A 27,721-nucleotide genomic window follows, 5' to 3' on the forward strand; every position below is an offset into this window, starting at 1 on the left:
CCGCGCATGCTCCGAGCGGCGCGCGGCCGCGGGTGCGGGGAGCGCGGTCTCCCGCGCGCGACCCTCCCGGCGGGGCTGCTGCCGAGCCGCTCTTTCGGAGCCGCGCTGCAATAAAGTTGGTTGAGAAAATCACAGTCCTTCTCAAAAGAGTGAAAGAGGGCGCGAGCCCGCCGGGGGCCCGCTGGGGAGCCGGGCGGCGGCGGCAGCGGTTGCGCCGCGACCAGGAGGAGCTGTCGCGCCTGGCGCGGGCGGCGGGGACGGTGAGTAGCGGCTCGCACCCGGGGCGGCGGGCCGCACTCATCGCCCTCGCTCGGGGTTCGCTGCGGAGGACCCGCCTGTCCCCGCGGCCCGGGATGCGCCCGCCCGGGGCTCGGGAGGGGTCCTCCAGGCCGGGCGCCCATCCCCCGGCCCGGCTGCCCGGCGCCCGCCTGGAGCGTGGGGCCCGGGGCCCGGGGCCCGGCGGTGGGCAGTAGGCGGCAGCCGACCCGGTGCCCCTTCCCCGCGCCCCGTCCCTGGGCGGGAAGGGGCGGAGGGGCGTTGGGGAAGGGGCGTTAGGTGCTGGGTCGGGTTGGCGGGGAAAAGGCTTATGCCCCACCCTGGCTCCCAGACCCCTCTTGGGCGGCGGGCGTCCCTCCCTGCCCGGCCCCACCCTGCCTGGGGTTTTGCTCAGATTCTGCTGGAATCTCAAAGAGCCCGACAGCACGGTCTCCTTGACACTGGCTGCGGTAGAGTCACTTTACCGGGATCCCAGAGCCCCCAGCAGCTCCCAGGCACGGGACCTGAGGATGTGGGAGTGATAACTTCATGGTCACGGTCTAGGCGAGTGACATGACTAACTGAAGAGGGCTTTTTACTACTACAGGTTTTATATAACTCCTGACATCTTCTAGGTAACTTCTTTGAAACTGAGAAGTTTTTCGGTTTTTATTTATCAATATAATCATTCCTGTATCGAAGTACGAGCTGTGATGGAAAAACCACCCTTTTGATCAGTGAGCTAACTCATCCTTTACTTTTCTAATGTACTGGACTGCTGTCGGGTGGCAAAACTCTTTAAAATTAAATTTCGGAAAAGAACATTTACGTAAAGAGTTTTTAGTTTCTAAGAACTTAATTTTCCTGGTATAATGTTAAAATCTGATTGCATTTATTTTTCTTTAAATTGTATTAATTACAAAATTATCATATAGTAAAATTGACTGTGGGGGGGTGCAGTTCAGTGAATTTTAGGTTCATGTAACCACCATAACAGTCAATATAGAACAGTTCTATCATCTCTAAAACACCATGCTATCCTTCTGTATCCTTCCCCTTACCCCACCCCCTGGTAATTACTGATCTTTTCTGGAATGTAATATAAATGAAATTACACAACATACAACCTTTCTCTCAGCGTAATGCCTTTGAGATTCCTCCAAGTCATTGGATGTAATCAACAGTCTGTTCTTTTTTTGTTGCTAAGTGGTGTTCCCTTAGGTGGATGTGCTGCAATTTGTTTATACGTCCACCACACTGAAGGACATTTGGATTGTCTCCAGTTTTGGGGGATTAGGACCATGTTGCTATAAGCATTTGTGTACAGGTTTTTATATGAACCTAGGTTTTCATTTCTCTAGGATATTGCTAAGATTGAGAGTGCAGTTATATGAAACTGTCACACTGATTTCCAGAGCTGTGGTATCATTTCGCATTCTCACCAGCAACATGTGAGAGTTCCAGTTGCTCCTTATCCTCTCTAGCACTTGGTATTGTCCTGTTGTTTAATCTAACCATTCTAATAGGCAGGTAGTGGTCTTAATGGCTAAAGATGTTGAATATCTTTTCATGTGCTTATTTAGCACACATAATCTTGGGTGAATATCTGGGCAAGAGTTGTGCCTCTTTGGTGTGTGTGTGTCCTTTTTTCTTTTTCCTTTTTTTTTTTTTTGGTATTTCTTTGAGGTTTGCCTATTTTTAATTTGGGTAGTTAACTTTTTTTTTTCTTTTTTTTTTTTCTTTTTTAGGGCTGCACCCACGGCATATGGAAGTTCTCAGGCTGGGGGTCCAATCGGAGCTACAGCTGCCAGCCTATGCCACAGCAACACGGGATCTGAGCCACGTCTGTGACCTACACCACAGCTCACAGCAAAGTGGGATCCTTAAGCCACTGAGCAAGGCCAGGGATCGAACCTGAAACCTCATGGTTCCTAGTTGGATTCATTTCCACTGTGCCCTGATGGGAACTCCTAGGTAGTTAACTTTTTTTTTTTTTTTTTTTTTTAGGGCCGTACCCGCAGCATGTGGAAGTTCCCAGTTCAAATCAGAGCTACAGCTATCGTCTTACACCATAGCTCACGGCAATGCTGGATCCTTAATCCACTGATCAAGGCCAGGGATGGAACCTGCATACTCATGGATATTAGTCGGGTTCATTACCACTGGGCCATGACCAGAACTCTGGTAGTTACTTTCTTAATTTGAGTTTTGAAGGTTCTTTATTTGTTCTGAATACAAGTCGTTAGATATGTTTTGCAAAGAAAAGCTTTTCTTTCTTTCTTTTTTAATGGTTGCACCTCTGGCAAATGGATGTTCCCAGGCCAGTGACTGAATCTGAGCTGCAGCGTGACCTGCACCACAGCTGTGGCAACACCAGATCCTTAACCCACTGCACTGGGCTGGGAATCGCACCTGTACCTCTTCAATGACCTGAGCCACTTCAGTCATATTCTTAACCCACTTCACCACAGTGGAAACTCCTGTCTTTTAATTTGTGTGTGTGTGTATCTTTTTGTCCTTTTTTAGGGCCGCACCTACGGCATATGGAGGTTCCCAGGCTAGGGGTCTAATAGGAGCTGTTGCTGCCGGCCTATGCCAGAGCCACAGCAACGCCAGATCCCAGCCCCCTCTGCAACCTACACCACAGCTCACCTCAACGCTGGATCCTTAACCCACTGATTGAGGCCAGGGATCAAACCTGCAACCTTGTAGTTCCTAGTCGGATTTGTTTCCACTGCACCACGATGGGAACTCCCCTCTTTTAATTGTTTTGACTGTTTTTCACAGAACAAATGTTTTTAATTTTGATGAAATCGAATTTATCCATTTTTCCTTCTGTACATCTTTTGGTAGCATGTCTAAGAACTTGCCTAACCCCAGATCAAGAAGAGTTTCATCTTCTAAAAACTGTAGATTTACATTTAGATCTGTGACCTATTTTGAATTATGTGTATAAGGTGTGAAGGTTAGATGAAGATTTACTCTCTTGCATATGAATGTTCCATCACCATTTGTTGAAAAGACTTCCTTTTCTCCATTTCATAGTTTTTGCACCTTTGTTGAAAATCAGTCAGCCATATTTGTGTGGGTCTTTTTTGGGGCCCTCCGTTGTGTTCCATTTATGTATCTTTCTCTTTGCCAGAATCACACTTTCTTGATGAACATAGCATTAGGATATCTTAAAACTGGTAGTATTATTTCCTCCAACTTTATTCTTTTTCACAGTTGCTTTAGCTCTGCTAGTCCATTTGCCTTTCTGAATAAAAGTTTAATCAGCTTGTCTCTAACTCCAGACTATCCTGGTAGTACTTTGGAATTTTATTAAGCTATAGATCAATTTGGAGAAAATTGCTATTTTTACTTTGTTGAATCTGCCAGTCTGTGAACATTATATATCTTTTCCCTTATATAAGTCTGTTTCATTAGTGTTTTGTAGTCTTTAGTATGCAGATCCTGTACATGTTTTGTTAGATTTATACCAAGGTATTTCATTTTTTTGGAGCTATTGTAAATGTCAGTTAAAATTTTTTTTGGTTTCAAATTGTATGTTATTAGGATATTAGAAATACAGTTGTGGGAGTTCCCTTGACGTGTAGTGGGTTAAGGATCTGGCATTGTCACTGCAGTGATTTGGGTCCCATCCCTGGCCCAGGAACTTTTGCATGCTGTGGGTGTGGTCAAAAATGAATAAAAATAAATAAAACATTAAAAAAGAAATAGACAGTTGAATGTTGTATGCTGCTCTTGTCTCCTCTGTCCCTGCTAATCTCAGTTATTAGTTCCAAGGTTGTTTCCTTGGAGTTTTCTACATCGGCAATCGTGTCATCTGTGAATAGAGACAATTTTTTCCCTAATCTGTAAGCATTTTATGTATTTTTGTTGTCAATTGCTTTGTCCAGGCCTAATGATAAATAGGAGTAGTGAGAGCAGACATATTTACCTTGTGCTCAATCTAGAGAGAATACAATCAGTCTTTCAGAGTTAAGTGTGATGTTAACTATAGGGTATTTTGGTTGTTTTTTTTTTTTTTTTTTTTTTTTTGTCTTTTGTTGTTGCTATTTCTTGGGCCGCTGCCGCGGCATATGGAGGTTCCCAGGCTAGGGGTTGAATCGGAGCTGTAGCCAACGGCCTACGCCAGAGCCACAGCAACGCAGGATCTGAGCCGCGTCTGCAACCTACACCACAGCTCACGGCAACGCCGGATCATTAACCCACTGAGCAAGGGCAGGGACCGAACCCGCAACCTCACGGTTCCTAGTCGGATTCGTTAACCACTGCGCCACCACGGGAAGTCCGGTTTTTTTGTTTTTAATAGATGCTTTTTATTAGACTGAGGAAGTCCTGTTTCTAGGTAATGAGAGTTTTTCTCACAGATGGATGTTGAATTTTGTTAAATATTTCCTCGGCATCAATTGATAATGGTGATGTGTTTTTTCTTAGTCTGTTAATATGGTGGATTACATTGATTGATTTTTGCATGTTGAACCAGCCTTGCATTCCCAAATAAAGCCCATTTGGTCCTGGTTCTTTTTATTTATTATTGTATTTGATTTACTAAAATTTTGTTGAGGGTTTTTGCATGTGTGTTCATAAGGGGATATTTGTCTGGTTTTCTTTTTTGTGCTGTCTCTGTGGTGCTGGTACTAAGCTAATGCTGGCTTTATGAAATAAGTTAGGGAATGTTTCCTCCTCTTCTTCATTCGCGAGGAGATTGTGTATTATTCTTGGAAAGTTTGGTCGCGTTCTCTAGTGAAATCACCTGAGCCTAGAGATTTCTTTTTGAGTTTTTAAGTTACAAATTCACTTTTCCTAATAGTTATTATATCAGTTTCATTGATTTCTGCTTTTTATTCTTTCTGTCCTCTTGCTTGCTTTGGGTTTATTTTGCACTTTGTTTTCCAGTTTCTTTAGGTAGGAGCTTAGATTATTGATTTGAAACTTTTTTTTGGTTCTAAGGTAAGCATTTAGTGCTGTACATTTTCCCTCTCAGCACTGTCTTTTAGCTGTGTCCCACAAGTTTTGACATACGGTATTTTCATTTTCATGCAGTTATTTAAAAAAATTTCTCTTAAGCTTCTTTAAGTTTGTCGAGATTTGCTTAATGGCCTAGAATATGTTTTATCCAAGTACATGTTCAATAGTACAATATACTTCAGTGGGTGCTTGAAGTATATTGTACTATTGTTGTGTGGATAGCTCTGTAAATGTCGATTAGAGTCGTAGATGGTTTTATTGTGTCTTTAGATTTTTATTTTGTTTTGTTGTAGTGTTTTTGAGTATCTTCTTGTGTAACTTGTTCAGTGGCACGGGTAATTTATCATTGTCTATTGGTGTCAACATTTTACCAGGTCAAGTGCAGTATAGAAACCTTACCTCCCCGTACATCCTTTTATCCTCTCGCATTTATAATTAATTGTATGAAATAGTCTCTCTACATGTATTGAAAACCACATCCAACAGTATCATCACTTTTCTTTCAACTGTCAAATGTAATGTAGAACATTTAAGAAGAGTCTACTGTATTTAGCCGTATTTTTCTCTTGTTAATGTTCTTTCTTTTGTTCTGATACTTTAAGTTGTTTTGTTGTTACTTTAATCATTTAATTATGTCTGGACACCTAGAACCTGTACTTTACCCAGTGCTCCCTGATGATTCTTCCAAATGTGCGAGATTGGGACAATTACTGAGAGTCCATTAGGGACAAAGGAGGGAATATTCTTCACACATCAGACGTTTTGTTTGCTTGATTGTTTGTTTGTTTTTTAATTGCTTGGCTGCACCTACGGCATGTGGACGTCCCAGGGCCAGGGATCAAACCGGAACCATAGCCACAATGATACCGCATGGTTGTGCAGTAAGCACAAGGGACCGTTTCAGACATGTTTTGGGTAGTGGTTGTATAGACAAGTTTTGGTTGAGGTAGTTAGAATATAATAGCTAAGGAGGCAGGAACTCAACTACTCATTTTAAGAAGAATTATGAAAAAATTGGTTTCTGTTCTTTTCAGTCCAAAATGTGAACAGTACCCATTCTGTTACCTTCATTGTATGAGTAACTATAACTAGTCTGAAACTAAAGAAAGAATGTGCGGTGTAAGGTTATTTGTGGAGGAGTCACTGTAACCTAAACACTAAAGCACTGTAACCAAGAGCCCAGTGTTCCCGTGTGGTTGTGTGGTATTGTACAAAACCCTTCTTTAGGATGCTGTTCTGGAACATTAATTATTACCTGTGAGGATGAAGAACAGTTTCCTTAGATTTTTGTATTTGTTTGGTGGTAACTATGGAGAATTTATTATAGTATAAAATCACCATCTTTTGAATGCTTAACTTTCACTGTGCTAAGTGCTGTATGTATAACGTGGATCAACAATCCTGTGAGGTAAAAATCATCGGGAGGAGGTCCCATCATGGCGCAGCAGAAAAGACTCCTGGCCTCGCTCAGTGGGTTAAAGATCCGGTGTTGCTGTGGCTGTAGTGTAGCTCCAATTAGACCCCTAGCCTGGGAACCTCCATATGCCTCGGGTGCAGCCCTAAAAAGCAAAAAAAAAAAAAAAAAAAAATCCTTCGGAAACTGAAGCTTAAAGAGGTTAGGCAACAACTTTGAGAGTTCTCTTCTGCAGCCAGTTAAGGATCTGGCACCACAGTGGCACAGTTTTCTGCTGTGGCATGGGTTCAACCCCTGGCCTAGGAACGGCCACATCCTTCGGGCACAGCCAAAAAATAAATAAAAAATAACTTCACTAAGAGCACAGAAATAGTAAATGGCAACTTTATTACTATTACCATTATTATTTTGACTTCGCCCACAGCATGTAGAAGTTCCCAAGCCCGGGATTGAACCCGGACCATAGCAGTGACCTGCTGCAGTGACGATGCCAGGTCCTTAGCCCACTGCACCACAAGAGAACTCCGTAAATGGCAACTTTAAATCAGGGCTCATCTCTTACACCCGTAGTCTAGTCTCCATGCAAAGTAAACTGTGTAATTTAGGCATTTATCGATATGTGGATGTCATGTGTTGTGCTATTGATAAGGATTCAAAAGTGAATGGTATTGTCCCTCTTTTCAAAAAATTTACTTTACCTGAACCGGGTGGAGAGGGGGTCTTCACCTTGGAAACAAATTCTTGCAAAGTGGTATAATTATTTCTTGGTAAAGAAATTGTAGCTTATTTTATATAATTTTTATGTCATGAAAAAATAATTTCGTTTTAAACCACAGATTTGAGAGAGAAGATCTGGTCACCTGGCATTAAAGCTCACCTCCAAAAATGTTGGAGGAAGATATGGAAGTGGCCATCAAGATGGTGGTGGTAGGGAACGGCGCCGTTGGAAAATCAAGTATGATTCAGCGGTATTGCAAAGGCATTTTTACAAAAGACTACAAGAAAACCATTGGAGTTGATTTTTTGGAGCGACAAATCCAGTATGTACTTGGCCATTTTATGCTCTCGGTTTTGATGTGTGAGCTGTGTCCAGGCGTTTCATCAGAATGACAGTAACTGATTACAGCACAGTCCCAGGCTGGGCGTCTAGCGGCCGTGGTTTTCAGTTACTCATTCATCTGAGTCTTCATCCTCTTCCCCCCTCCTCCATCGCTTCCCTTCCTCTCTCATTTCTTTTTTTCCTACTCCTCTCCCTTCTCTCTTTTTCTATCTGACGTCTGTTTATATTTAGTAATAGTACCTTGGGCCTCCTTAAACACAAACGGATGCTTGACTTATTGAGATTTCTGTCCACTATTTAATTTGGATGGAAAGTTACCTGTCGCTCAGAATAGTTTTCATCTCTTATATTACGGGATCTCTTTGTTTAAAATGTTTCTTCTCTTTTTATTTTTTATTTTTATGTGTTTATTTATTTGCTTTTTCGGGCCGCACTCGTGGCATATGGAGATTCCCAGGCTAGAGGTCGAATCGGAGCTGCAGCTGCCGGCCTGCACCAGAGCCACAGCAATGCAGGATCGAGCCATGTCTGCCACCTAGACCACAGCTCACGGCATCGCCGGATCCTTAACCTACTGATTGAGGCCAGGGATCAAACCCACAACCTCATGGTTCCTAGTCGGATTCGTTTCCACTGCACCATGAGGAAAACTCCTGTTTCTTCTCTTTTTAAAACTTGGCAAGACTAGGTATTCTCTTGTGGTGCAGCGAGTTATGGATCTGGCCTTGTCACTGCAGCAGTGTGGGTTGCTGCTGAAACTGGGTTTCAATCCCTGGCCTGGGAAATTCTGCATGCATGGTTGTGAACAACACCACCACCAGCAAAAAACTGGGCAAGACTGTATAGAAGGTAGAGATTTTTTTGGAGAGGGGGGGTGCAGATGCAGCCATGGCATATAGAAGTTCCCAGGGTAGGGTTCAAATTGGAGCTGTAGCTGCTGGCCTGCACCACAGCCACAGCAACACAGGATCTGAACTGCATCTGTGACCTATACCACAGCTCACGGCAACACCAGATCCTTAACCCACTGAGTAAGGCCAGGGATCAAACCTGCGTCCTCATGGATACTAGTCAGGTATGTTTCCACTGAGCTACGATGGGAACTCCCAGAAGTTAGAGAATTAATAATTTGTTTTTACTTTGAAGAAATAAGAGAAAGCAGATTTGAGAGCATTAAAATACTCCTATGAAAAGGAAATCCAATTGGATTATAAAATACATCAAAGTAATACTTTTTGTCATTAGTTCCAAGAAGTTTTATAAGGATATTCTAAATTGTAGGAGAAAAACTAAAATATATTATGGAGAAATAAGTACACTGAACAGATCTGACTTAACTATCCCAGACATTAGCATCAAATCTGTATTGTTACCCTTTTTTAATAAAATACTTACCCTTTTTAAATAAAATACTTCCGTATTTGCTTCCTTTCTTAGATAATTTAAGAAGATTCATTGTCTTGATGATGTTTATTTTTTGCACTTGTTACCTGAACCAAGTTAATATTTTAAATATACAGTTGATCTTCTTATTCAAAGATTCCATATATAAAATTTCCCTGTGAATGATGTTTGAAGTTTAAATTTGGAAGTTGTTTTCAGTATGCAGTTATTTCTCATTATTTGTGGATTCCAAATTTGCAAATTCACCTACTAGCTAAAATTTATTTGTAAACCCAGAACCATTGCTCCCCCTGCTCTGGGGTCATTTGTGAACATGCACAGAGCAGCAAAAATTTGAGTCACTCTGTACACACAGTTCCAGCCAAGTTGAACAAGGCAATCCTCTGCCTTTTGGTTTAATTTCTTATAACCAAGTATCCTTTTCATTTTTGTGCCACATTTTTGTGCTTTTTATTGGTGGTTTCCCCATTTAAAATGGCCCCGCGCATAGAGCTGAAATGCTGTCTAGTGAGCTGTGATGTGCCTTGTGGAGAAATACATGTTAGAAAAGCTTCATTCAGGCATGAGTTATAATGCTGTTAGCCATGAGCTTACTGTTAATGAATCAACAGTGTGTCTTTAAATAGAAGAACACAAAAAACCAGGTAATGTCTTGATGAGTTGATGTACATATAACCAGGGGCTCACAGGCACCTTGCCCAGTATCTCCCCTCAGAGCAGTGGTTCAGGATTTGCTCATTCACTGTTGCCTGTGCCTGCAGCACAGCACTCCTGCCTCTAAGTAAGACAGTGGATATGACAGAACATTTTTGAGTTAGGCGTTCCCTGGTGGCTCAGTTGGTGAAAGACCTGGTGTTGTCTTTGCCATGGTGCGGGTATCATCCCTGGTCCAGGAACTTCTGCATGCTGTGGGCATGGCCCAAAAAAAAAATTTTTTTTTTTTTTTTTTTGAGTTAAAGGGCAACCAGGCAGGTCAGCAGCTCCTTTGCTTCCTTCCTCTTCCGTCACCATTAGAGGTCGTGTCCCAAGAGGAGTTCCCCTCTCCCAGGACAGTGCACTTGAGTATCCAGGATCCTGGGGACACCAGCATCCATGGATGCTCAACCCCTTGTATAAAATAGAGTAGTATTTGCACTTAACCCACACAATGCTCCCGTAGGCTTTCGGCCATCTCAAGATCACGGAGTTTCCGTTGTGGCTCAGCAGAAATAAATCTGACTAGTATCCATGAGGTTGCAGGTTCAATCCTTGGCCTCACTCAGTCAGTTAAGGATCCGGCATTGCTGTGAACTATGGTGTAGGTTGCAGATGTGGCTTGGATCCCGATTTGCTGTGGTTGTGGCTTAGGCCAGTGTCTGTAGCTCCAATTAAACCCCAGCCTGAGAACCTCCATATGCTGCAGGTGCAGCCCTAAAAGACAACAGCAACAAAAAATTGAATACAATGTAAACATTTTCTGGGTGTGTGGCAAATTCAAGTTTTGCTCTTTGGAACTTTCTAGAGGTTTTTCCCTAATGTTTTCTATCCGCGGTTGATTGAGGCCTCGGGTGTGGAACCCTCAGATGCCAGCCTTAGAGCCAGACCTATCTGTGACCATTGTCAAAGGAAACACGTGACAGGTAAATCCCAGTGGTGTAAAATTACAGCGTTAGGGGAGCGTTTCACCCTTTCCTCTCCCTGCTGGTTATGGGATCGGCAGGTAAAAGCTTTCAGACCTTTTCAGAGTGAAACCAACAGTGTATTTTAATACCTCCAGATTTTAAAAATAAAGCCATCTCCTTTGCATGTGAAATTCATCTCATTTCAGAGTTCACGACGAGGATGTCAGGCTGATGCTATGGGACACGGCAGGTCAGGAGGAGTTTGACGCGATAACGAAGGCCTACTATCGAGGTGAATGTGCTGTCTGCTTTGCTTGGACATGTTCTTTTGCCCGAACAAGGAGCTTTGCTTTTTTTGTTTCCCATAGAAGGATTTCTCTTCAAGAATAGTTAAATTAATTCTGAAGTGTGTTTTAAACCCCCAGGCTGTTATTCTCCTAAAGATCTTACCACGTGGTAGGTAATGCTTCATACTGGAGACCCTTTGTCTCTGCCTTTGAATTATCTGACTCATGTGGGCATTCCCAGACCTATTAAGTCAGAAACTGAAGTGCCTCCTCTTACTCCAGGGAAGTGACTGTAGTCAGAGTGGAAACTGCCACAGGAAAACAGACACGACGGTGGTTTGTTAGGAGACACCAAAGTGTGTGGGTAAAGCCTTTCAGGCTGTGGGCGTTTGGAGAAATGAGTTCCATGGGAAAGGGAAGAGCTGCCACTTTAGCTCTGTGAGGGAAATTCCTCTTTTTACCTACCTAGCTTTCGTCTCTAAACTTTTAGTGTGAAATATATGTTCTTTTTGTGAAGAATACAACAGGTTGAGTTATTTCTTTTTAAGCTTTTGATGTGGCAGTATTAGGTTTCTAACTGGTATGGTTATTTTTGGAGACTGTATTATCATTGTGTAGCTCTAAAAAGACAAAACCATATGAGTCTGCAGTTATCTCAGGATTTTCTGGTGCAGCTCAGCAGGTTAAGGACCCAACATTGTCTCTGTGAGGATGCAGGTTCAGTCCCTGGCCTCACCTAGTGGGTTAAGGATCCCCTGTCGCTGTGGCTATGGCATAGGCCTGCAGCTACAGCTCTGATGCAACCCCTAGCCTGGGAACTTCCAATTTTGCAGGTGCAGCTGTAAAAAGAAAAAAAGAAAAGAAAAAAATATATATGTATACACACACGGTTATCTCAAAGTTTAATTTGGGAGCTCCCTGGTGGGCTAATGGTTAGGACTTGCTGCTTTCACTGCTGTGGCCCAGATTCAATCCCTGATCTGGGAGCTGAGATCCCACATCAAGCCACGGCGTGCTGCAGCCAAAAATAAATAAATAAATAAAATTTAACTGGAAAAAAAAGACAAAACTGGTCAATGTCAAAAATTATTTGATTTGTATATAATAAAAAGGAGAAGGAGTTCCCGTCGTGGTGCAGTGGTTAACGAATCTGACTAGGAATCATGAGGTTGCGGGTTCGATCCCTGCCCTTGCTCAGTGGGTTAAGGATCCAGCGTTGCCGTGAGCTGTGATGTAGGTCGAAGACGTGGCTCAGATCCCGCGTTGCTGTGGCTCTGGCGTAGGCCGGTGGCTACAGCTCCGATTCGACCCCTAGCCTGGGAACCTCAATATGCTGCGGGAGCAGCCCAAGAAATGGCAAAAAGACCAAAAAAAAAAGGAGAAAATGTTGGAACTGTATAGTTAGTAGATCATTTGGGTCCCAAATTTAAAGAAAAAGACCAGGTAGCTAAAAAATATCTTAATTCCACTGTGTTTTTGCTACAAGACTGAGTTCAATATTATTATCTTTTAATTTTTTTTAACCTTGGCTCACTCAATTTGTTGCATACTTCTTGTTTCACTTGTTAAGTGTCCACAAATAGTACTGTTTCTCTTTCTTATGTTTACAAAAAACATTCTTTGCCAGAAACTAAAAAGCAAGCCCATAATTATTAGTATTTACATCTTAATTTACTGTGGGTGATGTTTAAATTTCTCTCTACTCTGTTTCATTTGGACTAAAAGGCTTTAAATAACTTTGATTTCCTGGTATTTAACATTTTAACTTAAAGCCATCTTAAGTGTATAAATAGATCTATTAAAAGCTTTTCCTAACATGTAACTTTTTTTTTTTTTTTTTTTTGTCTTTTTGCTATTTCTTGGGTCACTCCCGCAGCAAATGAAGGTTCCCAGGCTAGGCGTCGAATCGGAGCTGTAGCCACCGGCCTACGCCAGAGCCACAGCAACGTGGGATCCGAGCCGCGTCTGCAACCTACACCACAGCTCACAGCAACGCCGGATCGTTAACCCACTGAGCAAGGGCAGGGACCGAACCCACAACCTCATGGTTCCTAGTGGGATTCATTAACCACTGTGCCACGACAGGAACTTCCCTAACATGTAACATTTTTAGCTAACTATGCTGAAACGGAGGAGAGGGTGGGATACCGAGATGGGTCTTAGGCTTCAGCATTCTCCCTCACATCCTTATTTGGATGAAGAACCAGCAGGGGCAGTGTTAGTGTAAGTTTGAGAAATGGTGTACTGAATATTTTTTCATGCTCTCCTTGAGGTCCCATCAGAACGCTTTGGGTTGCTGACAGCAGAAAAGCAATTTTAGACCCGCCTATTTGCTGTCGTTGACTCCGTGAGAGCAGCATAGCTTCCGGGGTGGCTTGTTCAGACTGTAAGCCCACTGGCCCTCCCTGTGTGGGGCTCCTCCCTCTTAGTTGCAAGCCTGCTCCCCCCAGCAGTAGGGACAGAGGGTTACTGCCCACAGCAGTTGGTCAGAAGTCTGGTGCTTTTATCTGATTAGACCATCTTTGACCAGATTACAGTAAGTAGCCAGAGGAATGTGATAACCCTAACTGGGTTGGGGCACTTGGGGCCTCCCCCGGGGCAGAGGGTGGGTTTGGCTGCCTAAACCGTAGGGCAACTCTGTGGCGGAGAGAGGTATCTCTGAGGTGGATGGCTGCTAGGCACCAGGTCATAGCTGCTCTGAGTACAGAGTCAGATGATGACATGTTCTTTTTAATAGCGATTTTTATTTTTTCCGTTAGAGTGGATTTACAGTGTTCTGTCAACTTTCTACTACACAGCAAGGTGACCCAGTCACACATACATGTATACATTCTTTTTATGTATAGGTGGGAACAAGGGGTTAAGGTAAAGCTTTAGTGCAGTGTCGCTGAGGCACAGTGGGTTAGGGATCCGACTGCAGTGGCTCTGATTGCTGCGGAGGCACAGGTTCACTCCCCAGCCCAGCACAGTGGGTTAAAGCACAGCATTGATTGCAGCTGCGGCTCAGATTCAATCCCTGGCCTGGGAATTTCCATGTGCCACAGGCGAAGCCATAAAATGAAAAATAAAAAAGATAAAGATTTAGTGATAGAAACACCATGCCTTGTAAAGTTATGACTTACTGATTTATGTCCTGGAAATGTATTATTCAAGATGGATAAAAATTATACTTGAAGAAGAAAAAAATTTGTCATAATTCATTTAAAGGACCTAGCAAGGCCATCGCTCCAAGGCATCATTATGTTCTTAGGATGCTGGTGTAATTGGTCAGCGAGATACGTTGAAACATGACCTTCTTGTAACTAGATTAGAACAGAGCACGTTAGGAAGCCTTTTGGGGCACACGTGACTCCTCAAAGGCGTCACAAATCCACCTTTGGCAGTAGGTGCCATACTGAGTACAGAAGTTATGTACGACATAAAATAGATGAAGGTTTTTTTTTACTGTGACTTGGTTCTAAGGAAAAAAAATGCTTCTGACAAGCAGTATGTGGAAATGAGGTTAGACTTGAGTCCTGTTATTTAAGATTATGCACGTAAGTGGAAGGAAGCCCTTGTTTTCTTAATACAGAGACTTCTAGAGTTCCTTTGTGACTCAGTAGGTTAAGGAGCCAGTGTTGTTACTGCTGTGGCTTGGGTCGCTGCTGTGGCATGGGTTCCATCCCTGTCCTGGGAACTTCCACACGCCATGGGTGCAACCAAAAAAAAAAAAAAAAAAGAAGAACTTACCTTCACAAATATAAATGAATATAACTTATTGGAAACCAAATAGCTCTGGACAAGAAGCTATTTCTAAATTATAATTATAAATATAAGAATTAAGGAACAACAGAATTAAACTGTGCAAGTCTCAGGTTGTGAAATTATATGATCAGGAATCTGTAATAAATTCGTTCACTGAATAATTTGCAGCTGTAGATTGTATAGAGGGCCAAAAAGAATAAGGGACAGCATTTTAAATCCAGAGTGTTGTCTGTAGTAGTGTTTTTACAGCCTTGTGATTTTGATTGGCCTCTGCTCTGTTCTCCAGAGCAGTGTGGCGTAAACCTTAATGCACCCTGAGCCCCTGGGGAGCTTGTTAAAGTGCAGGCTTGATTCAGTAGATCCATGGGGGGCTCTGAGGGGCCACATTTCCGCAGCCCCCAGGTGACACAGCTCATCAGTCACTCTCAGGACCAGTCTTCCAACCATCTTGGAGGCTCCTCATTGGTTTGAGAACAGAATTACTCTCTGCACATTCTGTGTCTTGGGGAGTGCTTTGTTTTTTGGGGGGGAAGGGGGTTGGCTGCACCTGCACCATATGGAGGTTCCCAGGCTAGGGGTCAAATTGGAGCTGTAGCCAATGGCCCACTCCACAGCCACAGCCACAGCCACACCAGATCCAAGCTGCATCTGCATCCTACACCACAGCTCTCGGCAGCACTGGATCCTTAAGCCACTGAGCGAGGCCAGGGATCACACCTTCGTCCTCATGGATGCTAGTCAGATTGTTTCCACTGAGCCACGATGGGAACTCTGGGGAGTGCATTCTGAATTGCATTAAAATACAGTAACTTTTTGGAGTTCCCTGGTAGCCTAGTGGGTTTGGGTCGAGGGTCGTCACTGCTGTGGTTCAGGTTGCTGATGTGCACGTTCAGGCCCTGGCCTGGGCACTTAAGCATACCACGGCGTGCCCCACCCCCATATAAATATATATGTGTGTTTAAATATATGGTGACTTTTTGGGGGGAATGATCCTATTATTGATGACATCATTTATACCAAAAATGTCTTCAGATCTCCGTATTTCTGATGTGTGGATAAATGCACCAGTTTGTTAACTGTTAGAAGTGATTCATTGGTGGGTGGCTACTGTTATCTATGATAATGAAGAAACTTTTCCCCTGGCTCAATTCTTAGGGCAGGTAGTAGTGAAGGACATTGACTGCTAGGAAATGAAGGTCTTTGTAAAGTATACAGACAGAAAATGCTGGCTGCCTTTCAGTATCAGGGACAGAGATTAAAACATTAACTTTCCTAAAAATGACTGGTGCCACACACAGCTGGAGGCCCAAGGAAGAAAAAGAGAGTAGGCGTTGCCGCTGTGGCTCAGTGAGCCAACGAGTCAGTGTTGTGGCCAAAAATAAAATACTATAAAATCAAATCAAAAAGAAAGCAGAGTAGTGTGGGGTCATTCCTTAACTACTTTAAAAGTATTTATTTATTTATGGTCATTTTTAAAGAATTTTTATTGAAGTGTAGCTGATTTGCAGTGTTGTGTTAATTTCTACTCTGCAGCGATGTGACGAACACACATACACTTTTTCATATTCTTTTCCATGATGGTTTATCACAGGAGATTAAATATATTTACTTATTTATTTATTTTTGTCTTTTTAGGGCTACAGCTGAGGCACATGGAAGTTTCCAGGCCAAGGGTCAAGTTGGAGTTGCAGCCACTGATCTACACCACAGCTCTGGCTACCTGGGATCTGAGCTGCATCTGTGAGCCACACCACAGCTCACTGGCAACTTGGCAGTGGTCTGATTTCTGTTGTGTCTGGCTCTCACAGTGTCATTAAGTTTATCCGTATTGTGTTGTTCCCCAAGGAAGGTGTATAGTTTTGTTTGTTTGTTTGTTTGTCTTTTAGGGCCACACCCGTGGCACATGGAGGGTCCCAGCCTAAGGGTCGAATCTGAGCTACAGCTGCCGGCCTGCGCCACAGCCACAGCAATGTCAGCCGTGTCTGTGATCTACACCACAGGTCATGGCAACACCGGATCCTTAGCCAACTGAGTAGGGCCAGGGGTCTAACGTGAGTCCTCATGGGCACTAGTTAGATTTGTTTGCACTGAGTCATGTTGGAAACGCCGTATGGTTTTGAGGGTACTTTGTTTGGCACTTGTACAAATTTGAGAACCACTGTTCTTGGTAAAAATTGGTTCTTTGAATTGGAAAATAGAGTTTACATGTTAAAAAAGAAGCAGTGCTGCAAAGATGAGTTAAACACTGATTTACCTAAAACTATTGGAATGTGTAAGTGTTGCCCCCGCCCTGTGTAGGACTGTTTCACACACATAAATGGCACCTGTATTTTGTGACTTCACAGGAGCCCAGGCTTGTGTCCTGGTATTTTCTACTACAGACAGGGAGTCTTTTGAAGCGATTTCCAGTTGGAGAGAGAAGGTGGTGGCTGAGGTTGGAGATGTTCCAACTGTACTGGTGCAAAACAAGATCGATCTCCTGGATGACTCCTGCATAAAGAAGTAAGGGGACTGCTCTTGGGGGTGGGGTGGGGGGTCATTCTATAAAGTTAAAGCCTATTTTAATTTTTGCATAGACTTATAAAATTTAGCAGTTTTTTTGTTTTTTTGTTTGTTTGTTTTTTGTCTTTCTAGGGCCCCACCCTTGGCATATCAACCCAGGCTAGGGGTTGAATCGGCGCTGTAGCTTCTGGTATGAATCTGAGCCGCATCTGCAACCTACACCACAGCTCACGGCAATACCAGATCCTTAACCCACTGAGCAAGGCCAGGTGTTGAACCTGTGTCCTCATGGATCCTACTCAGGATCGTTACTGCTGAGCCACAACGGGAACTCCAGGAGAGCACAGCTTTGAAGTGTTCTGGAAGGTCTGATCTGCGCCCCACCCCCAGCTCTATGAAGTAAATGTAGCAAAAGGGTTTTTTTTGCCGTGGCTCTGGTTTGCGCCGGCAGCAACAGCTCCGATTAGACCCCTAGCCTGGGAACCTCCATATGCCACAAGTGTGGCCCTAGAAAAGACAAAAAGACCAAAAAAAAAATGTTTTTTTTTTTTAAAAACAAACTCTCAGAAGATACCTTTACATGCATTTTTTTTCCCCTAATTGATGTGTAGCGAGGAAGCTGAGGCTCTGGCAAAGAAGTTGAAGCTGCGATTCTACAGGACTTCAGTGAAGGAAGATCTCAATGTGAACGAAGGTAAAGTGCCCCCTTAAAAGTGAACCACAGGAAGTTTGTGTTGTTTAGAAATCACATTTGTAATGAGAACAGAATTTTCTCTTTTTTTTTTTCTTTTCTTTTTAGGGCCATACCTGTGGCATATGGTAGTTCCCAGGCTAGGGGTCAAATCAGAGCTGCAGCTGCCAGCCTACACCAGAGCCACAGCAACTTGGGATCCGAGGCACGTCTGCAACCTACACCACAGCTCATGACAATGCCAGATCCTTAACCCACTGAGCAAGGTCAGGGATCAAACCCACATCCTCATGAGTACTAGTCATCACTGCTGGAACCACAACAGGAAGTCCAAGAATAGAATTTTCTTGTTGTCACATGTCATCCTTAAGCAAAATTTAAAGGCTTGATGCTGCTTTGAATTAGCGTCCTTAATTATTTACTAATCTTTGAATAGTTGTTACTCTATAGCACAACTCCAGTGGGGTTTGGTTTTGTTTTTTGTCTTTAAAAATAACAACTGTACAAAATGGGAGAATGTATTTGCAAGGAATTAATAACCACAATATACACATAGCTCATACAGCTCAATATCAAAAAACAAACAACCCAGTCAAAAAAATGGGCAGAAAACCTCAATGGACACTTCTCCAAAGAAGACATAGGAATGGCCAAGAGGATTGTGAAAAAATGCTCGGCATCACTAATTTTTAGAGAAATGCAAATGAAAACTGCAGTGAAGTTCTACTACACACCTGTCAGAATGGCCATCATTAAAAAGTCTTCAAATAATAAATGTTGGATCAGGTGTGGAGAAAAGGAAACCCTCCTACCCTGTTGGTGGGAAGGTAAATTGGTTCTACCCCTATGGAAAACAGTATGGGGCTACCTCAGAAAACTAAATGTAGGACTACCATATGATCTAGCAATCCCATTCTTGGGCGTCTATCTGCACAAAACTAAAATCCAAAAGATACATGCACCCCTGTGTTCACAGCAGCACTATTCACAATAGCCAAGACATGGAAACAATGTAAATGTCCAGTGACAGGTGAATGGATTAAGAAGATGTGGTACATATATACAATGGAATACTACTCAGCCATAAAAAAGGACAAGAGAATGCCATTTGCAGCAACATGGATGCAACCAGATATTCTCATTCTTTTTTTTTTTTTTTTTTTTTTTGTCTTTTTGTCTTTTCTAGGGCTGCACCCATGGCATATGGAGTTTCCCAGGCTAGGGGTCTAATTGCAACTGTAGCCACTGGCCTACGCCAGGGCCACAGCAACGTGGGATCCAAGCCGTGTCTGCTACCTACACCATAGGTCACAGCAACACCAGATCCTTAACCCACTGAGCGAGGCCAGGGATCGAACCCGCAACCTCATGGTTCCTAGTCAGATTTGTTAACCATTGCTCCATGAGGGGAATTCCCTAGATATTCTAAGTGAAGTAAGTCAGAAAGAGAAAGACCATATGATATCACTTACATGTGGAATCTAAAATATAGCACGAATGAACCTATCTACAAAACAGAAACAGACTCAGACATGGACAACAGATTTGTGGTTTCCAAGGGGGTGGAGGAGGGGGAAGGAATGGGAAGGACTGGGAGTTTGGGGTTAGTAGATGCAAACTATAGCATTTGGAGTGGATAAGTAATGAGGTCCTCCTGTACAGCGCAGGGAATTCTATCCAGTCTCTTGGGATAGAACATGATGGAAGATAATAAAAGAAAAGGAATGTGTGTGTGTGTGTGTGTCTGTCTGTCTCTCTGTATGTATGTATGTATGACTGGTTCCCTTTGCTGTACAACAGAAATTGGCACAGTATTATAAATCAACTATACTTTAATTTCTAAAAAAAAAGTCTATAAATAATAAATGTTGGAGAGGGTGTGGAGAAAAGGGAACCCTCCTACACTGTTGGTGGGAATGTAATTTGGTACAAGCACAATGGAGAACAGTATGGAGGTTCCTTAAAAAACTAAGAGTTACCATATGATCTAGCAATCCCATTCCTGGGCACCTATCCAAAGAAAACTATAATTCAAAAAGATATATGTACCCATATGTTCATAGTAGCACTATATACAATAGCCAAGACATGGGATCAACTTAAATGTCCATCAACAGATGAATAGATACAGAAGATATGATACATATATGTAATGGAATATTATTCAGCCATAAAGTAGAATGAATGAATATTTATAGCAGCTTTTTTTTTTTTTTTGGCCACACCCATGGCATATGGAAGTTCCCAGCCCAGACATGGAATCTGAGCCAAGGCCATGACCTGCACCACAGCTGCAGCAGTGCCAGATCCTTAACCCACTGGGCCGGGCCAGGGATGGAACCTGTGCCGCCACAGCAACTCGAGCTGCTGCAGTTGGGTTCTTAACCCACTGCACCATAGCAGGACCTCTCATACAGCAGCTCTATTTGTAACCATCAACATTGGGAACAATCAAGTGTCCCTCAGTGGGACACGGCCATGCCATGGAAGGCTACTCAGCAGTGAAAAGGAACAAACCAGTGACGCCTGCAGCAGCGTGACCGGCTCTCGAAGACAGTGTGCTCAGCAAAGGAAGAGGTCCTCAAAGATTTCATGCCATGTGATTTAATTCACATGACATCTTGCAAAAGAGGCAACTACACCAAGAACAGATCAGTAGTCACCACTGATCTGTAGTGAAAACTCATATAGAACTGTGTATCGAAAAAGGAAACCTTATTTTAAGTTAATTTTTAAAATATAATTGAGGGGAGTTGAGTTCCTGCTGTGGTGCAGTGGATTAAGAATCTGACTGCAATGGCTCAGGTCGCTCAAGTAACTTTTTGTTGAATTTTTTCAACTAGATTGTATGCTTCTAATTCTAATTTTTTTTTCTAATTCTAATTTTTTAAAATTTGTAAGATTAGGTATTATAGTAAGAGAGGTGATGAAGTAATGGGTTTTACAGGCATAACTTATACTGACCTGGTAAGGTTTTTGTTTTTGTTTTCATTCTAGTTTTTAAATATTTGGCTGAAAAATATCTTCAAAAACTTAAACAACAAATAGCCGAGGATCCGGAATCAATGCATTCAAGTAGTAACAAAATTGGTAAGTGCCTGGAAGCTTTAGCCCTGTGTTTACCTGGTAAATTTATTTTCTCTTCATTGTTACCATACTTCCTGGTTTTTAAAATACAGTTGAGGGCTGTCCTTTTTGAGCACTTGTTTCTCTGACTTGACACCTGGCGCCGTCTCCTCACCTTTTCCCTCTTCTGCCACCCTGCTGAGCACACACCCCTGGTTTTTTGAACATGAAGTGCAGGTAGCACTTTTCATCCCCAAGAGAGGAAGCACCTCCTGTGTCTCATTGTTGGCTGTGGCTTCTGGGGGACGCACACTGGTTCTCTGTCCGACAGAGTGGTTGTGATGAGCTGCTGTCTGGTCTGGTGTCCGGGCCCACCCTTCTGTCTGCAGGTTAAAGCCTGCTGATAGATTCTCACCATGAACCACGGTCAAGGTGGGCTCTCTCATCCCAGCATTTAGAGCCAGGTTGGCCCTTCCTTCCTGTGCAGCCTCCTGCCCTGCTGCTCTGTGGTGGACCCCGTTTGCTGTCCCACTACAGGGCCTGGTGTTTCTTGATCCTGCCTGGAGCTGTCTTACTTCTTCCCTTTTGCTTATTTTGGCCCTTCTGTCAAGAATGGCCTCCCCTCCACCTCTGCTGTCAAGAACTGTGCTTCAAGAACCACAGAGAGGGAGTTCCTGTCGTGGCGCAGTGGAGACGAATCCACCTAGGAAACATGAGGCTGTGGGTTTGATCTCTGGCCTCACTTAGTGGGTTGGGGGATCCGGCGTTGCTGTGAGCTGTGGTGTAGGTCGCAGATGGGGCTCAGATCCCACGTTGCTGTGGCTGTGGTGTAGGCTGGCAGGTGTAGCTCTTCTGATTAGACCCCTAGCCTGGGAACCTCCATATGCTGCAAGTACTGCCCTAAAAAGCAAAAAAAAAAAAAGAACCATGGAAAAAGTTCTTGGCTGTCTCTCTGGCTGACCACGGCCCTAACTCCTCAAAGGAATAGAGACCTGGTGCAGAGCATTGCGGGGTCCAGTCCCTCCTTCATGCAGCTTGTCCTTTCTTGGGAACCAGCTGGGGTCACTCTTGCCTTTGAACCATCTGTGGGATCTGGTGTCTCTTTTAGGCGACTTAACAAACAGTATCCTGTAGCATCCTTACCTATTTGTACCTCCCCTCACTCTGCTGGTTGTAAACTTCTAGTTGTCTTTGTGTGGCCCAGAGTCTTGTGAATCATGGATGGTAAATAATTTATAAATTGGATGGAGTTCCTTAGTGGTGCAGCAGGTAAAGGATCCAGTATTGTCATTGCTATGGCTCAGGTTGCTGCATGGCTTAGGTTCAATCCCTGGCCCAAGTATTTCCACATGCTAAGGGTGCAGCCAAAAAAAAAAAAAAAAAAAAAAAGACAGCTAATTTTTTTTTTTTTAGTCTTTTCTAGGGCCACACGGAGGTTCCCAGGCTAGGGGTCTAATCGGAACTGTAGTCATCGGCCTACGCCAGAGCCACAGCAATGCAGGATCCAAGCCATGTCTGCAAACTACACCACAGCTCATGGCAATGCCGGATCCATAACCCACTGAGCAAGGCCAGGGATCGAACCTACAACATCATAGTTCCTAGTTGGATTCGTTAACCACTGAGCCATGATGGGAACTCCCAAAAGGCAGCTGTTTTTGAGAAAGTTATATAATGTGAAGTTAGTAAGTAAACTTATTCAAATCATCATATTTACAGATTCCAAATTTCAAAAATAGATTGTTAGTGAAAAGAGGCAGAGCACTGTGGCCATGTCACCATTTGGGTAGCAAAGGGAGGGAAGACTGTATATGCCCTCTTGCCTGCAGACACATAAAACATCTCTGCAAGGCTATGTAGGAAGTTAAACATGTGCCTTCGGGGAGGGACTGGTGACGTAGCGGCAGGTAGTACTGGGGTGGAGGAGAGACCTCACTTTGACCCCCTGTGTACTCTTTGAACTCTGAACCCTGTGTATTATTGACTATTAAATGAAAAGCTTAAGGAGTTCCCGTCGTGGTGCAGTGGTTAACGAATCCGACTAGGAACCGTGAGGTTGCGGGTTCGGTCCCTGCCCTTGCTCAGTGGGTTAACGATCTGGCGTTGCCGTGAGCTGTGGTGTAGGTTGCAGACATGGCTCGGATCCCGCGTTGCTGCGGCTCTGGCGTAGGCCGGTGGCTATGGCTCCGATTCGACCCCTAGCCTGGGAACCTCCATATGCCGCAGGGGCAGCCCAAGACTTAGCAAAAAAGACAAAAAAAAAAAAAAAAAAAAATGAAAAGCTTAAAATGGAAAACACGTGAAAATGTTGCTGGTTTACTAAGAAGCTGGGTGCAATGTCTGCAGCAGGTGACGGTGAGGTGCGTCGGTGTCAACCTCTGTGGTTTTCCTCACTTTATCCAGGTGTCTTCAGCACATCGGCTGGAAGTCACTTGGGTCGGAATTCTAGTGCCCTTAACGGTGGGGATGTCATCAACCTCAGACCCAACAGACAGAGGACCAAGAAGAACAGAAACCCTTTTAGCAGCTGTAGCATACCCTAAAGCACCTTGGGGAGGAAGAGGTGCCCTCATGCTGTGCGGTGAGACATACATGCAGCTGTCAGGGTATGTGACATGATGCCCAGCAGACTTTGCACCTAAAGGCCCTCTGAGCGTTGACAGACCTAAATATCGTTCTGCAGTGCTTTTCAGAACAGAGCGAGATCTTTGGTGGAAAAATTACTGCCCTGTGGACTCCTTTTAACTTTTTTACATTAGACGAAGCGTCTCCTGTTTTTGAAGGAATGCTGTAAGAAATATCAAAAACAGGGGTTCTGCCGAATTTTAAATGCTGGAAAACTTAAATGCCTAAACACATTTGTACAGATTTTAATACCATGAGTCAAGAAAAATAGCAAGCGTTATTTCTTTGAAATTGGTCATCTAGCTTTTCTGGAAAATAGTACTGAATCTGAATACTTAGAATAATAATATTGGAAGGTGAACCCTCATCTTCCAGCCTGCAGTAGTGCGGACTTGTGCAATATCTGTAGAATGTAGAGGGTGGAGGCACTCACGCAGAGACCCAGTACTCACGGACCCTGAAGGCATGTGCAGTGTTTAAGGAGATTGTTTTTTTTTTTTTGGCCTTACCTGCGGAAGTTCTCGGGCCAGTGACAACAGCAGATCCTTAACCCACTGAGCCACCAGGGAACTCCTTCCTATACAGTGTTTAAGGAAACGCAGAATCTAACTCATTCATTCATAAACCCATTTACACATCACATATATGCTCTGAGTTTTTATTTTCAAATTAAGAGATTCCACAGATATTTTGCAAAAAGAGCTTGGATTTAAAAAGTGCTTTGTGCCAAAAATATCATACTTAATTCTCAGTGCTCTTCCAGAAGTTATACTGCTTATAATCTCTGTTAAAAGCAGGTTTCCTCTCTGACAGGGTAGATGAAAGAGGAAATGTCTTAGTGCTGGGACACCTCCCAGGGGGACTTGCTGCAGAATCTGCCGTCCATCCTCACGCGTGGCGGCCCAAGCTGGCGGGCCCTTTGGGAGAGACCAGCACCCACAGGGCTCCCAGTCCTGCAAGGTGCGGCCTCGCCCAGTACCTTTTGCTGCTGACAATGCAATTTTGAACTTTGAGGATTATGCTAACCATTTTTTTAAATACACAAGAGATGATCTTTTGTCTTAACCCACACTATGGATTTTATAACACCCTGCAACTCTAAAGCATCTTTTTGTTTACACATTTTGTATGGTGTTTTATCATTTAAAGATTTCTCTAACCTTCAGTTTGTATAGCACTTTCTCAAGAACTCTGTCAGCACCAAATACAAAATAATTTCTTTTTAAGAAGAGATTTTAACATGTAATTATGTGGCAGAGTATAAGTTTTGTGACTTGGGACAGTTGCTTTCCAACTAAGATAATTAATTGCATGGACTCTGTTAAAACTGATTATCATTCATAATGACATATTTTTAACCCCTAGCAATGTGCCTGGGTTTTACAGGATTTTAAGATATGTAAAAACAGCTTTTCTTTGAAGATGTGTCATGCAGTCATTTTTCATTATTTGTACTAAATGAGTAATGTTTTCTATATTCCTTTTGTATGTTTTTTTCTCTCTTTTTTTAAGTCTTCCGTCTGCACCACCCTCAGCCCCTGTCCAGATTAATGTTGGGAACATGATAGAATTTTCTAGGGCATGTCTTAAAGTGGTCAGGAGTGAATGTTGCTTTTCATAATATTGAAATATTCTGGCATTATCTATTGCAAAGTAATATGAAATGTTTATTTTTGCGTCACCAGTGGTCACCACTCCCATTGCTGGCGGTGGGGTGGGTGCTGTGGAGAACTGATCCTCACAACGGGTACCCGCTAGTGGCTCATCTTCCCCTTTCTACTCCGGAAATACAGTCTCTTTAATTTTTGCACAAAATATATTTTGTAGCAAATAGTCTTTAGAGCAGAGAAATCACGTAATGTAAAATGTTGTAGTTCTATTTCACATTAAGTGTGTGTGGGTAAAGTTTATTTTTCTATATAAAAAGTATAATCTCTGATGATGGTTGCAGCTCCCCTGCTATTTGTAATATAATTTTATGTAGTTTTGGGTTTTTTTGGTTTTTATGAGAACTCAAGAGATCTTTGTTACACATTTGAATTTTTAATTTGCACTTTTATATTTTAAACATAACCATAATTAGTCATTTAAAATAATTAAGTAGGCCTGCAAATCAGCCACAAGTGATAGGTTGAACCCTTTCTCAATTTAATTAGTTCTAAAACCTTCCAAAATGACATTAAATTTGGCCCCCGAGACCCTTAGTTCTTTTAAATAACTTAATCTGTAATGAACCGCGGAGGCTGGCGCGCTCTTGTGTGAGGCTCTGGGCCGGGTGCACTTGTGCTCTTGGACGCGTCTGTCGCCTTCGGCTGGGCTGTCACTGCTGTGTTGCAGCGTCCCTCTCCTCCATCCGTCTGCCTGTCCAATTTAGGGCGCACAGGGCAGGCCACGTCTGGCAGCATAACTCACTAAAGCCGGGCTAAGCGCTTTCCCCGTTAACGGCCCAAAGTTGGCGGCACTTTTTGTGTCCTTCTTCAGCACAGAGGGACACAACCGCCCCTGAAAGGAGGGCCAGTCCTCACCAGGGACTGGAGTCCAGGGGGCCTGGGGTCCCCGAAGCTGGTGGCGTGGAGCTCGGGAGAACTGGGGGTGGTGGGGCATGGGTCTCTCCTGCCAACCTTGGGACGAGGAACTGGCCTCTGGACCTGACTGCGGGCGGGAAGGGAAGGGCACCCCGTCCGGGCACAACACCGCCAGCCGCTCGCATCCCTCTCGACCCGCTCCTGCGTCCTGAGTGGATCTGCTTCTCTGAACACCGCGTGAACTGACACGCCACAGCCACCAGTGGGACAGGCAGATGTAGACTTTCATTCGTTGTGAACATCATGAGCTTTCTTGTCACTCTAGGTTTTCACCCTAAAACATGTAAACCTGATACACAAGTGAACTTACTTGCTAAAAGAAAATGCACCCACAGTGGGCAATGAAATACCGTCACTGACACCCAGGTAACGGGGTGAGGGGCTGTGAGGCCCTACCAGGGACTAGTGCTCCTGCCTTTTCTCTCGACATACCTGTACTAAGTTGGTAAATGGGCTTTTAAAACTAAAAACTTGGGATCAAAAGGAAAACTGATCCCTTCTATACTGTCGTTATTACTAAACGATGCCTTTGTCAATATGAATGGAAAACCACTTGGATGTATTGTTATTGGGATGTATTGGTATTAAATTAAGCCCCTTACACCTAATTTAAAATATGCTACCTAATAAAAATTCCATGAAAGATGAACTCCAGTAAGCAAAAAATAAATGTCTCAACGCTAGAATTCTGTGTGGATATGTGTGCTGTGTATCGCCAGTGTGAGACCAAATGTGACGTCTTTAAAAATCAAAAGAACCAAAATATATTCCATATTTCAGAGACTGGGGCTTAGATAATTTTGCCTTGTAAATTAACTTTCTTTTCTAACTCCATCAATTTGAGTCTGCTTTTTTTAAAAGCTGTTTTATTTTGAGACTTTTGCTGCTGCTTTCTCCCACATAATAAATGCATTTACTTTGTCCTGTCAACTGCAGAGGCATTGAACATGTGCTTCCTGTGTGGCTGCCATGCTAAGCGCAGGTGTTCAGCGTCTCATGTAACGTTCCCGAGTCACCCAGTGTCACAGCTGGGAGGGTGGGTGGGGGCAGACCCTCAGAGGGGGTGGGTGGGTGGGTGTGTGAAAAGTTTACAAAGACTGCAAAGGTTGTAGAGAAAGTCCTGGGCTGATCTGGAGTGAACAGTGAACTAGAAGGTATTGCCCAGGGTGGAAGGAATTTCCAGGTGCTGACAGTCCTTGAGAACTTGAGGAAAACTTGGTTGTCTGCTGAATTTTCACAAAGCTGATAAAGACGGCCCGTGCACGCGCGCACACACATACACACACACACACACACACTGATTCTGATACACAAAATCTTCAGCAGTGAACCTGGTGACAGCAAGTTAGCTTGATAAATCAAGAGGCTTTTGCCACAGTTATCGATGAGAATTAATGTTTTCCATGAAATGGAAAGATTTAAATGAGGCGGACTCAGCTGGCAAGCAAAACTATCATGAATGTTCTCACATTGTTAGATTGTGAAGTGCTTTTTATGAAGAGGGATAAAAACA

At 43.4% G+C, this 27,721-nt stretch overlaps 1 protein-coding gene across 2 annotated transcripts; it reads left to right on the forward strand.

Moving 5' to 3' along the window:
• On the forward strand, positions 1-26,894 carry RAB23 (RAB23, member RAS oncogene family). Of its 2 annotated transcripts, none has more exons than XM_001929636.4 (7): positions 1-260; positions 7,480-7,683; positions 10,915-11,000; positions 17,085-17,241; positions 17,853-17,935; positions 20,930-21,022; positions 23,402-26,894. In XM_001929636.4, exons 2-7 carry the CDS (start codon positions 7,529-7,531, stop codon positions 23,539-23,541), a joined length of 714 nt encoding a protein of 237 aa, XP_001929671.1. In that variant the 5' UTR covers positions 1-260; positions 7,480-7,528; the 3' UTR covers positions 23,542-26,894. The 2 variants fall into 2 exon arrangements, with proteins under 2 accessions (XP_001929671.1, XP_020954219.1); XM_021098560.1 differs by lacking the exon at positions 1-260 and adding an exon at positions 650-890.

This window comes from Sus scrofa, chromosome 7 (assembly GCF_000003025.6).
Source record: "Sus scrofa isolate TJ Tabasco breed Duroc chromosome 7, Sscrofa11.1, whole genome shotgun sequence".
Taxonomy (NCBI): Eukaryota; Metazoa; Chordata; class Mammalia; order Artiodactyla; family Suidae; genus Sus; species Sus scrofa.

What these genes read in the sequence shown, in the direction of transcription:
- RAB23 (XM_001929636.4), top strand. Translation starts at nt 7,529, where the DNA reads ATGTTGGAGGAAGATATGGAAGTGGCCATCAAGATGGTGGTGGTAGGG. An exon ending in GATGACTCCTGCATAAAGAA is followed by an intron (nt 17,242 to 17,852) that starts GTAAGGGGACTG and finishes ATTGATGTGTAG; the next exon opens with CGAGGAAGCTGAGGCTCTGG. An exon ending in TTCAAGTAGTAACAAAATTG is followed by an intron (nt 21,023 to 23,401) that starts GTAAGTGCCTGG and finishes CACTTTATCCAG; the next exon opens with GTGTCTTCAGCACATCGGCT.